The sequence below is a fragment of the Thermobia domestica genome, chromosome 4 (genome assembly GCF_964235325.1).
Source record: "Thermobia domestica chromosome 4, izTheDome1.hap1.1, whole genome shotgun sequence".
In the NCBI taxonomy this organism is placed as follows: domain Eukaryota; kingdom Metazoa; phylum Arthropoda; class Insecta; order Zygentoma; family Lepismatidae; genus Thermobia; species Thermobia domestica.
In genome coordinates, this window is record NC_137457.1 from 280,680,913 (window position 1) to 280,699,878 (window position 18,966).

At 37.1% G+C, this 18,966-nt stretch overlaps 1 protein-coding gene across 2 annotated transcripts in view; it reads right to left on the reverse strand.

The window, feature by feature from the left end:
• Oseg4 (intraflagellar transport protein Oseg4) overlaps positions 1–18,966 on the reverse strand; it is a 122,656-nt gene that overhangs the window by 94,514 nt on the left and 9,176 nt on the right. For both annotated transcript variants that reach the window (XM_081756017.1, XM_081756016.1), the window contains exons 3-5: positions 17,960–18,126; positions 11,100–11,202; positions 4,113–4,273 (exon numbers count right to left, since the gene is read on the reverse strand). In XM_081756017.1, coding sequence (XP_081612143.1) covers positions 4,113–4,273; positions 11,100–11,202; positions 17,960–18,126 — 431 coding nt within the window. The remainder of the gene's footprint in view (positions 1–4,112; positions 4,274–11,099; positions 11,203–17,959; positions 18,127–18,966) is intronic.

Here is an 18,966-nt window from a genome sequence, read left to right on the forward strand (position 1 = left end):
CATCAGAAATGGAAAACAAGTTTATATCATCGCATGGAGTAAGTCACTCACATGCTATGGTAACTTCAGTGGAAATAATGAAATTATTTGAAACTTGATACTAATATGCAGCTGCAATAATGTAAACACCAATTACAGTGAGAAGCGTAAAATCTCTTATTAAACACTAAAATAATATATACTTATAACAGTAAAGCGCAGAGTACCTAGTCACTAATTGAGTATTTTAACGTTAATATATTACAGGTGTTTCAAACTTTTTTTTTTTTTTTTAATCCACGCAAGCACACTCCAGAAGACAAATGGAAGACACCTTAAAAACGTATTCAGATGTACAATGTTTCCAAATACATAGTTGTTTAATAAAACTGGTAAGTATAGTCATTATATATATATATATATATATATAGGATGTTTCAAAACAACACCGACAACGTTTGGGAGATGATTCCTGACGCCAAGATAAGACAAAAAGTATACACCAACCTGGGTGCACAAATGCTTCGTTTCGGAGTTTTAGGCTACCGAAAACATGAAAAAATGAACTTTTAAGGTCCACGGCTCCAAAGCTATAAGCGTAGTCGGGTCAAGATTTCACTTAGGAACAAGTATGTGCCTTATCTAAACATTCAAGTTTCAGAACTCTGTATCACTTCCGCAACACTTTCTATAGAAGTAGTTGGTGAGTACTTCAAATTATATGCCCGTAGCCAAACTCCCTCTATAAAAATTGTTACGTGAGTACTTTAGGATTCTGAAACATGTGTTTTTGGATAGTGCACATATTAGTTCCTAAGTGAAGTCTTGACCCGACTACGGTAGATCCCATAGCTTTGGAGCCATGGACCTTTAAGGTTCATTTTTTCATGTTTTCGGTAGCCCATAACTCCGAAACGATAACTCCGACATATATATATACTACAATCCCGTTTAACTGAATCGCTGAAAAACGCTTACTACATTTTAAAAAACAAATTCAGTTAAACAGTTAAATATATGTTATGATAAATTTTGTAAGAGTATGGTGTATGGGGTCATGTTTGAAATGGAGGCTGGCCATCAATACGTTAGCGTTAAACACAGTCACTTCATTATCTTATGTTGTGGGTCCAGGTAAATGGCAACGTTGCAGTTTCATTTCATTGGGCGCATAAAGAGTGTACAGCTCAAATGAATGGCTCGTCCGATTTTTAAAAAAATCCTTCACTTTACATTGAAAACAAATTTGGACACGATTTCTCCTCTTTCATTTTGTTGTAACTCTGATAATAACAGAGTTACCCTGTGTCAGGGGACTTCTGAGACACCCTGTATATGCAGTAAATGAAAGCTTCAACTAAAAATCCACGTTAATGTACAGATACTTATACAGATATACCTACAATAAGAAGTGCAACCTACCATATTAACATGGTGTTGAACCAGTTTTAGCCCTCAGAACAGCTCCAATACTACGAGTAGTATGGAGTCACAGAGGTAGTGAATGGTAGCAATTGGAATTCCGTTCTGAGTAACAATTCGCTTTGATGCTAAGCGGAATCTGTCACTAAGAGTTTTCTTCCGACAACTGTTACTCTTTCCCGATGTGCTTCTGTCGAGAGCTTTGTACGCCGCCAACGCCTCGGAACTGTCCCTCACGATACACTCAACTGCCACTTTTATCATGTCTCTATAATATTGCCTAGCATTAACAATGTACCGTCTTAAGAAATTAGAAAGATTGCCCTTTTCATACTACCACCGAGTGTTCAGTCCACTACACGCTGCCGTGCTACTGCTCCTCACGTAGTATCAAGAGTTCGGTCTTACTCATCACAAACAGCCCGGCACTGTCACCACCTGATTATTGCCAACCCAGACATGAATTGATATGTAAAATTCGCAATCAGTTGTTAAGAAAAAGTATGATTAGTCTTTGAAATATAGATGATTATTCAGAAATGTTTGTTCTCAGGGAACGTGTAGATATGTTAAAAATATAAGTACTAATTAAATACGCTATTTTCGTTTAAGGGACTACTTGCTTCTAATAGCTTTTATTTATTGATTCAGGAATTAGCAGCCGCGAGCAGAAAAAACTGGATTTTCGTATTTTGAAAAATGTAAACCGGTTTCTGTCAACTTTCAAAAAACTGGTTCGATCTTCTATCAAAACCGGTTCGGTTGGAGAAAATCGAAATTTCTGTTTCTCAGTTTTTCTAGAAGCTTGTTTCCGGGTTATATATATAAAATCCCACTTTTAGCAATTGGTTTAAAGGTTCCTTTTCAGTTTAAAATCGCACGATTATGTCCTTTAGGCTGAGGGAAATGGATGATTAAAGTTCGTGAATGATGAGGGACGAATTGGTGGAATGAGAATGTGGGTAGAAAACGGGAGTATCCCGAGAAAACCCACGAACACGATATTGTCCCCCCACAAACTTACTTGGCCGGAGATTGAAAATGAAAAATGAAATCTTTGAGTTTTACGTCCCACGTTATGCCGGGTTATTTTTTTTTTTCTTTTTAATTTTAAGCCTCCACTTTCCCCTGCCTCTGCCATTTCATATGGTCTTATTAAATGGCAGACGCTACTGCCTCTTACTTGTAATTCTCTCTCTACTACTTTTTTTATTTTTTTTTCGTATGATTTCTCTCCTCTTTTTATGATTGGCCTCAGTTAGGGTGAGGCGAGGCTTACCTTTTATTGGCATGATACCTAAAACAAAATTTAAATCATGCCTTATTCTTTCTTTTTTCTTATTGTTTTTATTTCCTTTTTTTTTTAATTGAAAAGATACACAAAGATACATACACACACACACACACACACACATACATACATACATACATACATATACATGAGCAGGAAACACCTTGCATAAAATGTAAAGGTATGAGCTGAAAAGAGAAAAGAAATAATTAGTAAATAATTTAAACAAGTATTACCAGGTTTTTTTTCTTTAAATAGTTATCTCCCCTATATGAATTTATTTCTTGATGTTATTTATACCTGTCTTTCCCACTAAAAAAGAAAGTTCTTTGAAAGGAAATTGGACTTCCAGATTTCCAATTTTTCGTTAGTTGTTAGTTCTGGAAATCTACATCAGAACTGTTTTGGTCTGTCTGAATTTCCCTCACCAGCTTTGTAAAGTCTTCTTATTTTCTCTCTTCTTCTAAAACACTTGTTATATTTTAAAATCCTGCCACCACTAGCAAAACACTAAACAAGGCACTATACACTAACACAAATAAGAACGTGAAGGTTTAAGTTCTGGAATTGTCATCAGAACTTAGTTTTATTTCTGTTTGATTAGTTTTATTTTCTTCTAATTCCTTATTTCTTTATATTTACAATGTAGGGTATCGGTCTTGTTAATTTCTTCTTCTTTCATCGTTTCTTTCCTTTCACAGGTTTCTTGATACATGTCTTGCAACAAATTGTAATTTTCCTAATTTCATTTTATCGTTTATTAAAGTTTGTATATTATCCCTTTTTAATTGGTCTCTTATTATCTTATTTTGTTATTTGTTAAATAATTATTGCAATTCCAGAAGACATGTTCTGGTGTTTGTACTTCATTACATGTACAATCGTCATTAATTATATTGAGTCTTCTCAGATGAGATTTATACGGTCCATGTCCAGAGATGTATTCTATTAATTCACTGCTTATTGTTCCCATTTCTTCTCTTATTTTTAAGTTTGGGATAATCGTTCTTGTTCTTTGTCCCTTTATCGAATCCCTCCATTCATCTTCCCACTTCCGTTTAATCAGTTTGCCGGTTAGGCTAAAGGAGATGGTGATTATGAGAAATGAGTGAAATGGTGGAATGAAGAAAGTGGGAGGAAACGGGAGAACCCCGACAAAAGCCATGCACACGGTGTTTGTCCACCACAAAGTTCACTTGGCGGGAGCAGGGTTTGAACCCGGGACCCCATGCACCAGAGGTGAACGCTCTACCACTGAGCCACCGTCCACCGAGAATCAAACCCATTACCACGAATACGTAAAACGCATGAGCTATCTTACCAGTGGGTAACGTTACAATTAAGCAAGGAAGATAGTGTGGTGAGCTCCATATTTAACCTGCACAACAAGAAAAGAAGTTCGTATTTGTATTGTACTTACCATAAAATTTCCTTGGCTATCATAGCAATGAATCTCTCCGTTACGAAGACTGAACAACAACAGTTTCCCATCCGGAGACCATTCAACTCCTGTTAAACTATTTCCTTTTAACTCTTTACCCCATATACGATTACCATCTACAGAGCCAACAATCACGGCACCTAGAAGTTAATGGTAAGAATAATATGAAGGCTAGATGAAAAATGTGGCGATACATAAAAAACAAACATATCAGAAAATCATTCAGTATAATGACTCTCACGGACTTTCTGAAAAGACACAACAATGTTACGAAAACCATTCACCTGCTTCTGGCATACATGGAACTAATCATCGATACCAAACTATACCACACCAAATCCAGTAATTACTTGACAACATCAATACGAAGTATACTGGGATCAAGACATCAGAGCGAAGCCTCTTTTAAGATGTTACTAGTAGACCATAAAAATTAATATATGAATAAGCGACAATCGCCCTTAGGCTGATATGCTTAGTTCAAGCAATACTGAATGTCACTACGCACTTTTGCCTCCTTAACAATAGAGCAGAACATTTCTCACGGTTCATAGTCTCCTATAAACATTTCCAACTAACTTGAATGGAAATGGTAAGAAGTTGTTTGAACGTTTTCGGTTAACAATACACAAAAAGCAGTTAGAAAAATAATAATAAATTGGCAATATTGAATGCTTTATCGTACGTTCGGCTTTCTGCCCTGTTATGCTTTGGGATTCACAAAATGTTATTGTTCTTTTGCGTTTATGTGTCTTATCAGGGCGATAAAATGTCTGGAGAACATATGGTTGACCTCTTGAATAAGAAAGTACATTGTTTGCTGCGAGGGAAAAAAAAAAGAAAAAGAAAAAAAAAAAAGAAAATTCATAATTTCAGAATGCTTTAGCTTCTGCATTTGTCATGGAAAATAAGAAATGTTACGAAGAAATAAATGCTGGTTAAAGTACGTTGTTCAATATTGTGGCAGAGCCCATATTTTATGGTTAATTTTCATGTATATTTTGTGATATTCATTTTATTAAAGATTTTATTTTTGTTTTGGTGAAGGATTAAAGAAGGATTAAAAACACGGAAATAATTAATGTTAGTATAAGTAATCACACGAATGCAATTCTTAGTAAATTCACATGCTTGTATTGTCAGCTCTTTAGAATAACATTGTAGCACATTGTTCTCTGTCTGAGAATTCAGGAACCGAATTCTACAAATGTCAAAACGAGAACAATTAACAGAATTTTACGGTCATGCATTTGTAAAATTATTGTGAACAGAAGACACATTCACGGGTATGTAGAAATTGTCAAGAATCATGAGACAAAGCATTCCAAGTGTTGCCAGTTGTTGATTGCTATGAGGAAACAACCTCGTTTTCCTCAAGAAAGGAGCACACGCGTTTTTGACGTCATTCGACTGTGGCGAATTCCATGGTACGGAAGTTCGAACAAAAACGGAGGGACGAGAGGTCTCGGGGCAGAAGTTTGGCAGAAGCTCGAGAGAGTTCCACAGAAGTTCAGACAGAAGTCCAGAAGTTGATCTGAGAGAAGTCGAGTTCCGATGTGACTAATCTTTAGTCACGTTCCTACTTCATTTAGCGAACGAACGTTCGAGTTATACACATTGAGTATATTAGATGTGGAGTACAATCACATCTTAATCGTCGATGACTACAGCGTAGTGCCTTACCAATTGAGGCACGAACCACGAATCTGCAGTACAGAGATATCAACCCAGGCGATATCTTTCAACCGGAGGCCAGACACGGAGAGACCACCAAGGACCACCACAGAGGCACCAGCTGAATTTGAAACCCAGAGGTATGTGTAACTTTAAAGTCAGTAATCAACAGCTCAATGCTTGGTTTGCGTTGCTCAATCTGGCGATACTTCTAGATACCCGTAACTAAAAACATCACATTTTACACTTAGACATTTCCTATAAGAAATACAAACATCTATTATTAAATTTATATCTGAGTTGTCATTTTATGATAAAATCCCCAAAAGAGTATGTACGATACATTAACCTCTCGCATAAAAGTAGAAAACGTTCAAACTCATTCAAGATGGTGATTGGAAGGTGACTTCTTCAGTTCTCTGTTTCATCCCCGTTTTTAGACACGAACTGAGGAGGTTGTCAATATGGTAAAAAAAGATCGATTACAAAATACTGCAATGAAGAAAGTGTAACAAAACGTGGGAACCTTAAGAGAATCCACACACAGTATTAATGCAAACTGAGATCGAACAAGGGATCCAATGCTCTGGATGTGAGTGCACCACTATTGAGCCACAGCGGCTCCATTCTCCCGTTTACTTATCTAATTTTGCTCCCATTAGTTTTGTTCCTCAAGACTTCGAACACTCTCAGCCTAAATTATTAAGAGTCCAACTTCCGAATCTATACACTATGCCAAACAGAAATACGTATTCACAGATTTCCCATTTTATATTTGCCAAACAGTAGATGGATGATTTAAAAAATCTACAGAGTACTAGCACATATTTTCTGCCAACACTATATTTCAATTTTGTCGTGAATTTCGTTATTTTGTTAAAATTACTATTGGAAATTTAAATTTATTTCGCTGCTCCATAATATCATTGATTGTAGTAATAATAACTTCGATTGGAATTTAGCGACACTTTCAGTACCGATGTTATACAAGATGTGGATCTATAAATTACGGTGAAATCCAACTCACCGTAATGAGTTCAAATTTCAACTCCTTTCACCGAAAATCGAACCTAAGATCCAGTGGATGAAAAGTGTGCGCGTGCCAGTCACTAGACTAACCGAGACGGCTGTGTAATAATTATATAATGTACACTGACGCATCAGAATTTTACAGACGCATTAGCCTGTAGCGAATACCATACTGACTTCCAAGAAGATTTTGTGTGTTTGGTGGGATTGGAAAGGCATCGCGTATAATTTCGTATCGTTGCATGCTACAGTGAAATTTAGAACTATGCCGGCGGTAGTTCACTACCAGAAGGGACACTCGTACCGAGTTGATCTAAATGGAATAGCCAGACGAAGAGTATTCTGGGAGAAAATAGTAGTTCCAGTAGCCAAGTTGGTACAAATCATAGTGCTTGATACGGCAACTTAAACATTAGTCCCAGGCGTGTTCAAAGTGGCTTTTAACTGTTGCGACACTGAGGGGTGGAAGGCAACGGGAAACCGCCACCACTATTTTTACCTAGTTTGCTGACATAGAAAGAGAACATGGAAAAAGGTCTTTCGCAAGTCAAAACATAGTTCCGGAAGTAAAATATCCCCAAGTTCAGATCTCCGGGAGGGGGTTGTCTTGGGAAAGATTATTGGACGAGAGAGTAACAGTGTGGTAAAGATCGCTGGAGGAGAGAAGACAGGAAAGAGCAAAAGATCTAGGATAGGGAAATGAAACGTACGTACAATATTACATGGAGGGAAATTAGGAAATCTTAAAGAAGAAATGACACATAATCATCTAGATTTGGTAGGAATGTGTGGAATTAGATGGGAAAATAATGAAGAACTGAGAAACGAAGGATATACAATGTTTTACTTACATAATGAATAGTGTGGGAATAATTTTGGGTCAGTGCTTAAAAGAAAGGTAGTGAAAGTATCATAACAGAGTTACGATAATAAGGCTGAAGAAAGAAAAAAAGAACGATCTAGTGGTGATACAGACAAACGCACCAACCACTTCGCATACAACTCAACAGATAAAAATTACAGATAAAAATTATGATGAAGAAACAGATAAAAATTATGAATAAATAGAAGAAATTATAGATAGAAAGGAGAGGAGTGCACGCGTAATTGTAAGGGGAAATTTTAATGCAGGACACTAAGGTAGTGTCGTAGGTTGATATGGTTTAGGGGAAAGAAATAAATTGGTAGAGAAACGGGACAATTTACGAACAGAATTCACCAGTAATTAGGAACACTTGGCTCAATCAGCACGAAAGGAAAAAAATATACATAGCAATTTTCAGTAGATAGCCGAAGATATAATATAGATTATATTATGATTTTCAGAACAGGTATCGAAATAGCTTGAAGAACGCAAAGACTCTTCCAGAGGCCATTTTCCCTTATCATAACCTTATGCTGGCCTAAATGGATATTTAGCTGAAAAATATGGCCAGAAGAAAGGTAAGTAACAAGACGTTGAATACCGTAAAGTTGAAAAACGAGGAAGTACGAAATCTTTTCAAATAAAATATCGACACAAGTACTCAAACGAGGAAAGGATAGATGCAGGTAATAATAGGCGGTGGGAGTATAGTAAACTTTGCATCCAACAGCCTACAGAAGACGTAGTAAATTGCCGTGAACAAAAAGTGGCCAAGAAAGCATGAATTACTGAATAATTGTCGCAAAATATGGGAGAAACAAGGGCATGGAAGCAAAATAATACAGAAGAGGGCAGAAAGATGTAAAGAAAGTTAATCAACAAGTTACGAATGGAAATAGACAAGGCAAGGGAAGGGAAGAGTCTTCCAAACGAAAATCTGACGACATTGCAGAATTAGAAAATAAGAGGAAATGTACAAGAGGGTGAAATCTATAGAACTTAGTAGGAAACAAGAATGTATTACGATGATAACAGGAAATAAGAAAGAGCTCCTTCGTGGCTAAGCGGTTAGCGTACGCACCTTTGGCGTGGGAGACCCGGGTTCAATTCCCGGCGGGAGCTCATGTGGTTCGGATTCCACGTTAATTAGTAGGTCCACGTCTCATATAGCCTCGCTGCTGAAAGGGACGCTAAACTAAAAATCAATCAACATCAGGAAATAAGAATGAAAAGGTAGTCAGCGAGAGAAGTCTTAGGAAGATGGTTGAATACTTGTGTATGAGTAGGGATAGAATATGTGCCCTAGATGTTGATGTAGAAAATGAAGTAAGGAAGAATGATAAAGGATTTAATATTTATCGGGATAAGTTTTAAAAGCTACATCCGAGATTGGGAGTGGAAAAGTAACCGGGCTATATGACATACCAATCGAATTCATTACGAGTATGTGAGACAAGAGAAAGAAAGAATTTGTCCCGACTCCACAATGAAATATATGAAACAGGAGAGTGCCAACAGATTTCTTGGATATGATCACGATACAATTGGCTAAGAAATCGAACCCAGGGAAATGTAAGGACTACAGAATTATTAATCTGTTAGTGCATGCAGCGAAAATTATGCTTCGAATACTGAACAGAAGGTTGTACGGAAGAACAAATGAAAAGATAATGCCGAACTGTACGGGTTTAGGAGATGTAAGGGCACAAGAGATGCAGTTGGCTTCTTAAGGGTACTCATTGAAAGATTTATAGAAGAAGAAAAAGAGTTGTATGTTATATTTGTTGATCAAGACAACGCTTCTGAACTGGCAACTGTTGATGAGTTTTACAGAAGGCTGAATTGGAATAGGAAGATCGGAGACTTATAAGAAACTTATATATGAATCAACAAGTGTAAGAATGGGGAGGGGGAGGGTGACAAAAAAAGAGTGCAATTCGAAGGGGAGTTTGACAGAGATGTTATCGCTCGTAGACTTATTTAATATCTATCCAGAAGAGATAATGAAGGAGAGCCTATATAATGAAGATGGTATTTCGTAGAGAATAAAATGATTCGGTGCACATACATTTTGGGATGATATGGCGCTTCCTGCGGAGTTTGAAAAGAAAATCAACAAAACGTTAGAAAATTTGAGGAAGAGTTGTGAAAAATATGGGATGAAAATAAATGTTAGAAAGACAAAATCCGTGGTAATTGGAACGAGACGGTTCGTGTCAAACATAGAAGTAGTAAGGGGAAAACATAACAGATGATTAGTTTTTGATACTTGGGTGTATTATCAGTACAGACATGAAGTACGAACGTGAAATAAAAGCAAGGATAAGAATGGCAAAAGAAGTATCTAAGAGGAAAATAAGTATATTTTGCGGCTCCTTGAATAAAGAGTTGAGAAAAAGGTTCATAACATGTTTCGTGTGGAGTATTCTACTCTATGGATTAGTAACATGGATATTATGTAAAAGCGATGAAAAAAGACTAGAAGTCTTTGAAATGTGAGTGTGGAGAAGAATGGAGAGAATTAGCATGGTTGAACTGAAAACAAATTAGAAAGTTTTAGAAATAGTACTGCCCTGTCGCAACAAAACGCTGGAAATTTGGCGGAGCAGTTTTGAGAAAAAGAGCCGTAAAGTCGCTACAGACCGGCTAATTTCCTACTTACATCGAAATTCTCTTTGGTATATTTTCAAAAGTATTTGACTCAGCTCAATGCTGGGCCTGGTGAACATAAATATCGGTGGCGGGAAATTCAAAAATGCTTATAGCGACAAAACAATGTAACTCAAGATACAGCGTTTTGTCACGACACGGCAGAGTAGGGGAGAAAAAGACAATCTTAAAAGTATTTCAAACGAGGAAGAGAAACTGGTTGGTAAATTAGCTGAGAAGGAAACGTAACATGAAGGACATATGAAGGAATGAATGAGGGACAAGACTTGGGATTGAACCAGAGTCCCTTAGTATCAGAGGTGAGCGCTCTACCACTGAGTCATCTTGCCCGCTACTCATGAATTGGTTAAGTCATTCTGGTTACCGTCTGGTTAATGTTTTACGAGTTTTTGGTTAGTTTATAGATACTGACGAAAATAAACACACAAATTAAATGACGACCACTGAATAACCTTGTTCCCCCTCCCCTGATTGAACGAGGAGAAAGAAAAAAAAAAAGCGAAAAAAATAATAATGAATGTTTTGTTGAGTTTAATAACGGAACGGATAAGATAATAGTTTCTCTTCACATTTAATGCATTACATGTCTTTGTGTAATAATGAACTTAACTCATACTTTATGGAATCTACTCGTTACGGAAATTACACTATCTCAGTATGAATCTTCTTCATTAAGATGTATGTATATGACAATATATTGAAACAATAAAATCTGGAAAAACACGTACCATCTTCATACACTATGCATATCTTTTGTCCATCCGAATTCCAGGACATTCCTTTAACAACAGATTTGTTTCTGTTATTAATCATTTCCTCATACCAGGAGCCCTATATTAAAGAAAATAATAATTACACAATTAAAAAAAGTGACACAATACCACAAAAGAAGTTTAGTATATATATCCCACAGTAAATATATATATATCAACCGCGTAGATAGAGAAGTTAGAGACATTGGTTGTGACGCTGTGATATCTAGTTTCGCGAACAAAACAAACAAACAAACAAAAAGAATTGAAGTGAATCTTCTAGTTTTACATCTAACGATTATTCTCATTAGATTTAACAAGACGAATCATTAATGAAAGTGAATGGTAATGAAACAACTGAAAGAATAAAAAAGAGGGAGGAAACGGGAGAACCCCAAGAAAATCCATGGACACGATGTTATCCACTACAATTTTGAATGGCCGAAGGATCAAACTGGGATGGTTTCGCGAACAATCTTCAGTAGTAACATACAACGAGTCAACAAGTGACTGACTGGACCGCGACTCGAACCCGAGACCTCCGGCATACCGTACTGATGCGTTAACCACTATGCCACCCAGTCCATTTCCCAGAACAGCCACTTAGTCTCTCGCTCTCGAGGTCAGTGCTCTCCACTCGGCCGATGTGGGTTGCACTACATGATATGCTTAGACAATATCTACGTCAGTGAAACATTTATAGAAGAAGAGAAAGAGTTGTATGTTATATTTGTTGATCAAGACAACGTTTCTAAACTGGAAACGAGCACTTATGATATTGAAGAGGAAACAACCAATTTTTTAAATCACATCTACAGAGGATCTGGTTTGTTAAAAAAAAAAAAAAAAAAAAATCGGTTGTTTCCCCTTGATATATATATGAAATCAGCCGTCATAAGTGCTCGTTATGTAGACACAGGGATTGTCCGAGCACATCAGTGGTCTGTGGCACAATCCACGTGATCCTAGTGGAGAGCACCGACCTTCAGAGTGAGAGAGTGAATGACTGTTCTGGGAAGCGGACTGGGTAACGGATCGGCACGGTATGCTGGCGGTTCCGGTCCAGTCAATCAATTTTTCATTCAAGTGGTATAGTGGCTTATACGTAAATATACTGAAGTAAAAATAATATGTGTTAAATTTTGATTTACTTTAGAAATTTGGCCACGTCAACTCTATTGATTTGCTTCCTATACACATAGCTGAACGCCAGTTACTCTGACGTCAAGAAAAAGATTTAGGTTAAAATATTTGAACCCCCAACCCCCATAGAATGCGTATTTGAATCGAAATGAAATTAAAACTCAGCTAGACCAAACATTATATTCAAAAATTGATTTTACACGATACAGACGTTTAGGACAAATCTAACTCCCATCTTCCTTCCCTTAGGATAAGCTTTTTACTCAGAGTGAAATAATAAAAAGACAGATGGACCCAAGTGTTAACATTGTTCAACAATTGTAGACCGACTGTAAAATCCGTGCGAAGTGCCAAAATAAAAATGTTGAGTAAAAAGCCCAGATTTTACTTCAGAATTGATGGCACATAGGCCTAAGCACATTTTTCTGGCAATTTTTTGAACTACTTGCACAGTGAATATTAGATAGCCCGATTTTAACTGAGCACTCTTAGGCATTTTGACATTCAACCGATGTTTTCCATTTTTGTCACTTAGCACGGATTTCATTTTCAGACTATATAATTCATTCTGGACAATTCAATTATTTCCTTATTTTTGCCATTTCATGAATACCACATCGGAAAAAAATTTTGAATTTGCAACACCGTTTAAAGTATAGTTGTTATTGCGAGAATCTGTTGAAATTACAACTTCCAAACGCTATTGCTGTAGAGTTATGGAAGAGAGGATGAAAACTATGCACGTGATTGATCGAAATAAAATCTTTCGGAAAAAGTAAAACCTTTAATCTCTTGTAACATTGTACCTATTTGTTCGAAATACGTCATATCATGAATATAGTATCCGACACTAAGGTACTTTGAATAAGCATTGCCCCGCCTGTGTCACTTACGCTATTACTGTTGTAGAGGCCTCTATAGTTTGAATATTTTTGATATTGTAGCGTCTTTAGTTTGCAACACTGAATAATAAATATGCTGTAGTAAATTTTGGTTCAACATGTATATTTGAAACACCAAATAAAATGACTAGTGTCATTTCAAAAAAAAAAAAAAATCTGGTGTTTTGAAGTATTGTTTGACATATTCTGCGATTATTTGTATCGTACAAAATTTCAGCGTTTTTTAGTTACTTGTTTAAAAGATATAATGGTGTTTCAAGATATATATATATATGTAGGGTTGTCAGATTTTGTAAAGAAAAACCGAGACACCAATCTCAGGCTACGAGGTCAGGGTTCCTACTCATTTGGCCAGAATCAATTACTTATCTGTCTCTTCTAAGTTACAACCGTACTTACAATTTTCCAGTTCATTCTATACACAGTTAACATAAATGAAGCACCACAAGGGATGTATATATGTCTCTCGTACACATACATACACACAATATATATAGGGTAATACTATCACTATATTGTAACAAACGAATATCGTATATGAGTTTTATTTTCAAGTAATACATTTGAAGAAATAACATTACACCATCCATAATAACGTTAATAAGCTACGCACATTCAAGGTATTCCTCCCACTCCTGATAATTATCTGATCAGAAGCCCAGCAAAGATGTTCTCGCCGCTGACTTATATAATCAACGAATTCTGAGCAACTCTTTCTATAATTAAACACATACTTAATTATTCCCTCAATAGTTGTCACATGCAGACGATTTCTTTCCTCTGCCCGTTGCACAGTTATTAGAGAGAATACCCTCTCTGTGTTAGCATTATGCCCATAATTCCGAGTACTGCTCCAAACACTTGCACTATCCAAAAAAATAGATCTAATTCACCTGACATGATTTACTACTCCAAATGTCTTTCTCCTTCACAAGTATTGCTTCTATTTGTTGTTTTGGGGCCGCGGTTGCTCAGTGGTAGAGCGTTCACCTCTGGTGCTTGGAGTCCCGGGCTCGATCCCAGCACCCGCCAAGTGAACTTTGTGGTGGACAAACACCGTGTGCGTGGGTTTTCTTGGGGTTCTCCCGTTTTCTCCCACTTTCTTCATTCCACCATTTCATTCATCACTCATCATCACCGTCTCCTTTAGCCTAACCGGCATAAACGTGGGACGTTAAACTCAAAGATCTCATTTCATTTTTCTATTTGTTGTTTTAAGTATGAGAACTAATCGAACAATATTGAATCGTCAATTGATTGATTTCTTTTTGTAGAAACTTAACCGTCTTTTACACTTCAATCCACGTTGGTATGGAACGTAGCAGCATCCATTTAAAGACAGGAAGTCCTTGAGTGTCGTTATCTACATCTTTAAATAAGGAGAACATATTTCATAGAACTCTTCCAATTCAACATAAAATTTCCGTATGTCTGAAGCTGATACTTCATCTTTTACTTTCTTCGCCAAAGATTTCACTTTTAGAGGTAGAAATCCTTCTTTCTTTTGATTTATCAATGTAAGTGTCCTCTAAAATTACAACTTCTATTATACTTATATACAGGTGGTAGACAAAAAAAATCTAAAAACACTTCATACAGGACACGTAAGTTTGGCCCTCCACTGTATAACACGTGTAGCGGTTGCCGATCGTTTCTTGTTTTCAATGTGTCATGTGCATTTTCCTCTTCCGTCAGCAGTAACCAGTTCACTTGTGAGTGTCGTGGTGTGAAAGCGGTGCGGTAAAATGGGCGACCTGACAGACTTCCAAAGAGGCATGATCGTTGGTGCCCGTCTGGTTGGAGCTTCAGCGGAAACAGTGTCGAACATTGTGGGAGTATCGAAAGGCACCGTGTCCAATGTCACGAGGGCATACACAATTCATGGGCAAACGACGTCTGCAAAGCAAAACAGTGGTCGAAATACTATCTTGTCAGATAGGGACCGGAGGGCATTAAAACGGATTGTAAAAGAAGACCACTGCAATGATAATTACGTCTGAACTCAATTCCGGCCTACAGAACCCGGTTTCATCGAAAACAATGCGACGGGAATTTCATAAATGAAAATTCATGGCAGGGCCGCTATCGCCAAACCCCTGGTCACAGCAGTAAATGCGAAGAGGATATCCACTGGTGCAAGAACCACAAGGCGTGGACTCATGAGAAGTGGAAACACGTAATGTGGTCCGATGAATCGACCTTCACCTTGTTTCTGACGGTCGTGTAATGTGGTCGTGTTTACGTATGGAGAACACCGTCGCAGGCCTATGATACAGGCTGTCTGCTCCCAACTGTAAACCATGGGGGTGGTTCTGTTACAGTATGGGCAGTGATATCGTGATTTTCTGCAGGTACCATTATAGCCCTGCATGGAATGATGAATGCTAAAGCGTATGAGGTCATTTTGGGGGACCAGGTTTTACCCATGGCCCAAATATTGTTCCCTGATGGTGATGGCATCTACCAAGATGATTTGTCATGCTGTAAAAACGGTGAAATCATGGTTTGAGGAGCATGGCCAGGAGCTATCACACCTCCCCTGGATCCCATAATCACCAGATCTGAACATCACTGAGCCATTGTGGTGTGAGTTAGAAATACGTGTTCGATCTCATTACCTTCCACCAGCATCCCTTAAACTGGAGCATGGTTTGGAGGAACAATGGTACAAAATTCCACACACCACGATTCAGAAGCTGTATACGTCCATTCCCCGTCGGATCCAAGCTGTTTTGGACGCAAAAGGAGGCCCCACACCATACTAGGTATGATTTTTTACACTTTTGCAAACGTTTTAATTTTTTTTCCCAACCCCTGTATATCTGCTTTTTTTTCTTGTTGTTGTTGTTGTTGAACACACTTACCTCGCTGTATACAAACCAAAGATATGGTTTACTTAGCGGATTTTCAAAAAAGCTTCTTAAAACTTTTGAATCTTTTTCTTCTGAGAGGAAAAAATGATTTAAGTGCATCATAAAGTGTCAATTCTGCCGCAATAAACAAAGATAACCATTTAGATTTTGTATGTGACATCAATGTGCGGTGTTCTACATCTGCAAACTCGCAAAACTCTAAAAGACACTCCGTGCATACAGTATATATAGAAAAGTAATTGAAAAGTTTAATTATAACTATCTCCATATCTACAATCAAAACAGCTGCTGTCTTCGCCGCATTATGAAGTATATGATCTGGGGCATCTGAAACCCAAAAGATTTGGATTCAATTCACTCTTCAATTTTGCGAACACATTGTTTGTACCCGTACGTTGAATACCACCAAAGTTTGTATTTGTATTGTTACCACAGAACGCAATGCATTTACTCTTATCGATGTTATTTATTTCTAATGTATTAACGCAGTAATAGCTTATTTCACAGTCTGTTTCATTTTTTAACGAATCTAGTTTAAGCTATTTTACGGTGATGCCATTTTATGGTGTAAAGTATTGAACAATCAATGGGAACATTTTCTCTTCGTCATAGTTACTAGCGACGATGACAATACCAAAATAGTGGACATTTTCTATATCATCACACATTTCTTTCGTCGTGTCAGGAGCCAAAATGGATTTTACTATCGCTGTTGCTATAGTTCTCCGTAAATCGATGTTTATTGCTGTTTTGGAATCACAAAAATTTTAGTTTTAACTTAGTGCAATTCATCGATTTAAATGGTATATGATGTTTCATTTTATAGAAGCGCATTGTTAATTCAGCTGCTTGTACCAATTTTTCCTGTTCGGAAGATTTGGGAACAAAGTAAGTGTCCAGCTCTTTTGAACTTCTGGCACAATACATTTTGATTTATGCTTTTCGCATTATATGTGGTCTTTGATATCCACTCTTCCCCCATGCGCCATATTAGTGTAATACTTACACATTTGACTCTTAACTTCATGACCATTTCTTCCTCGTTTTATAAATGATTATGAAAAAAAGCACTTGTGCTTGGACATGATGGAAATATTTTATACCCAGACACTAGCAACATATAACAAGAACGTTGATTTCATCCCACACCGACAAAGAATTTCAATTCAATTCAATTCACTTCACTTGTAAAGATAGGTATAGTCCACTCACTGGACTGGATAAAACGCTTGATTGTAAAATTGTGCCTCAGAAGACAGGACTAAATAAACAGTTTAAATACAGTTAACATGCTGAGAGTAGTATCGCCAGTGTTGATTAACTTTGCAACAATGAAGCAGTTCTACCCTGCCGACTGAAGTATAAAATAACAAGTAATTAAAGACCGTCACCGGGAAAAATACATTCTTTTCTACTGAAAGTGATATTCAGGAAATTACTGCTATAACATATGCCCATTCTCGAATAGTTTTTTAAATCCTTTCTTCCCCTCTGGAAGCTAAACAACCTGTAGGTCGAAAGAATCGACGTGACTTTCAAACTCCTTGTTGTCCGTGTAGTAAAATTTTAGCCACACAAACCTTCAGTTTTTAAGTAAGATATATTAGTTCTTTCTGGTTATTTATTTATTTTTTTCAATCTGAAGAACGAAAACCGGGACAAACAACTGATCTCTTTTGTAACTTCTAGACTAATCGATAAATGGTAATGAATTCTTGCACGCAGCAAATATCACGAGAGTGAAGTCATCTTACAGTTTTCCATGGACGCGATGTCGTCTACCACAAAAAGACATGTCCGAGGATCGAACAAGGAAACTTCTCACACCAGAAATGAACACTCTACCACAGAGCTTCCGCGCTGCTCTTTAAAAATTAAAACACTCGTTAAAATCACTTAAGAAATGAATGGAACTTACCTTGTACAGCATCCATACAATGATTAGCCCATACTGATCACTACTTGTAAGTTTCTGATGTATCTCATTCCACGTGACTACTTGAATCTGGCCACTATGACCTTCCAATGTTTGGTTCATTGACAAATTAGATGGCGCTGCCAGTCCTTTAACTTTACCATCTTTACCTATAAAATAATAATACATATACATTAAATTAAAACAAAATATTAGTTTCGTCAGTTAATAAAACAGATGTTTCTTACAAGTTGTTACTGTTACACAAGTATACACTTACAAGTGTGTCACCATTGGGAAAAGGCACATAGTACTAGATACAATCTTCTAGTTCCCTTTGGTGCAAGCGGCCGCAGGTTCGATTTCCGGTTGAGAGACTCGATCAAAAAGATGTAGCATCTTTTTCAGACCAACAATCCTGAGTGAGGTTTTGTTCGGTTTTTCTCATTTGCACCACGCAAATAGGGTGGTACCAGACCCCAGACCGCTGCCTTCTTTACCCCTTTCCCCGGATAGTGTGCTCATCGACAGGTATTATTCATATGTGACGGGCTTCACGACACAGATGCCAGTAATGCCCATAAATGTGTATAAATAAATAAATAAAATGAGTATAATTACATGGGCGCATGGGGGGATATTCTAAATTAACAAAAATTTGGCTACTTACCAGGGTTGGCAAAAACCATGTTTTTTATTGAAAAAAACAAAAAAACAGTTTTTTTTGTTTAAACCCGGTTTATTTGGTTTAAACCAGGTTTTTTTGGTTTAAATAATTTACTCTATGTATTTATATTAGATATGGACAGAAATTAGTTTGTTTCGCCTTGGTGTTATTATGCAACAACAAGGTTATGATGGAAGGGGTCACATAAGCTTAAAGCGGAATCCAAACCGCTTCTCGGCTTTATCCAAGAAAAATTGTCCGTTTCGTCACGAAACCGGGACTAATTGGTTACAAATGCGATTGCCGACTCACTCACGAAGGACTCCTGATAAAAAATACGTTG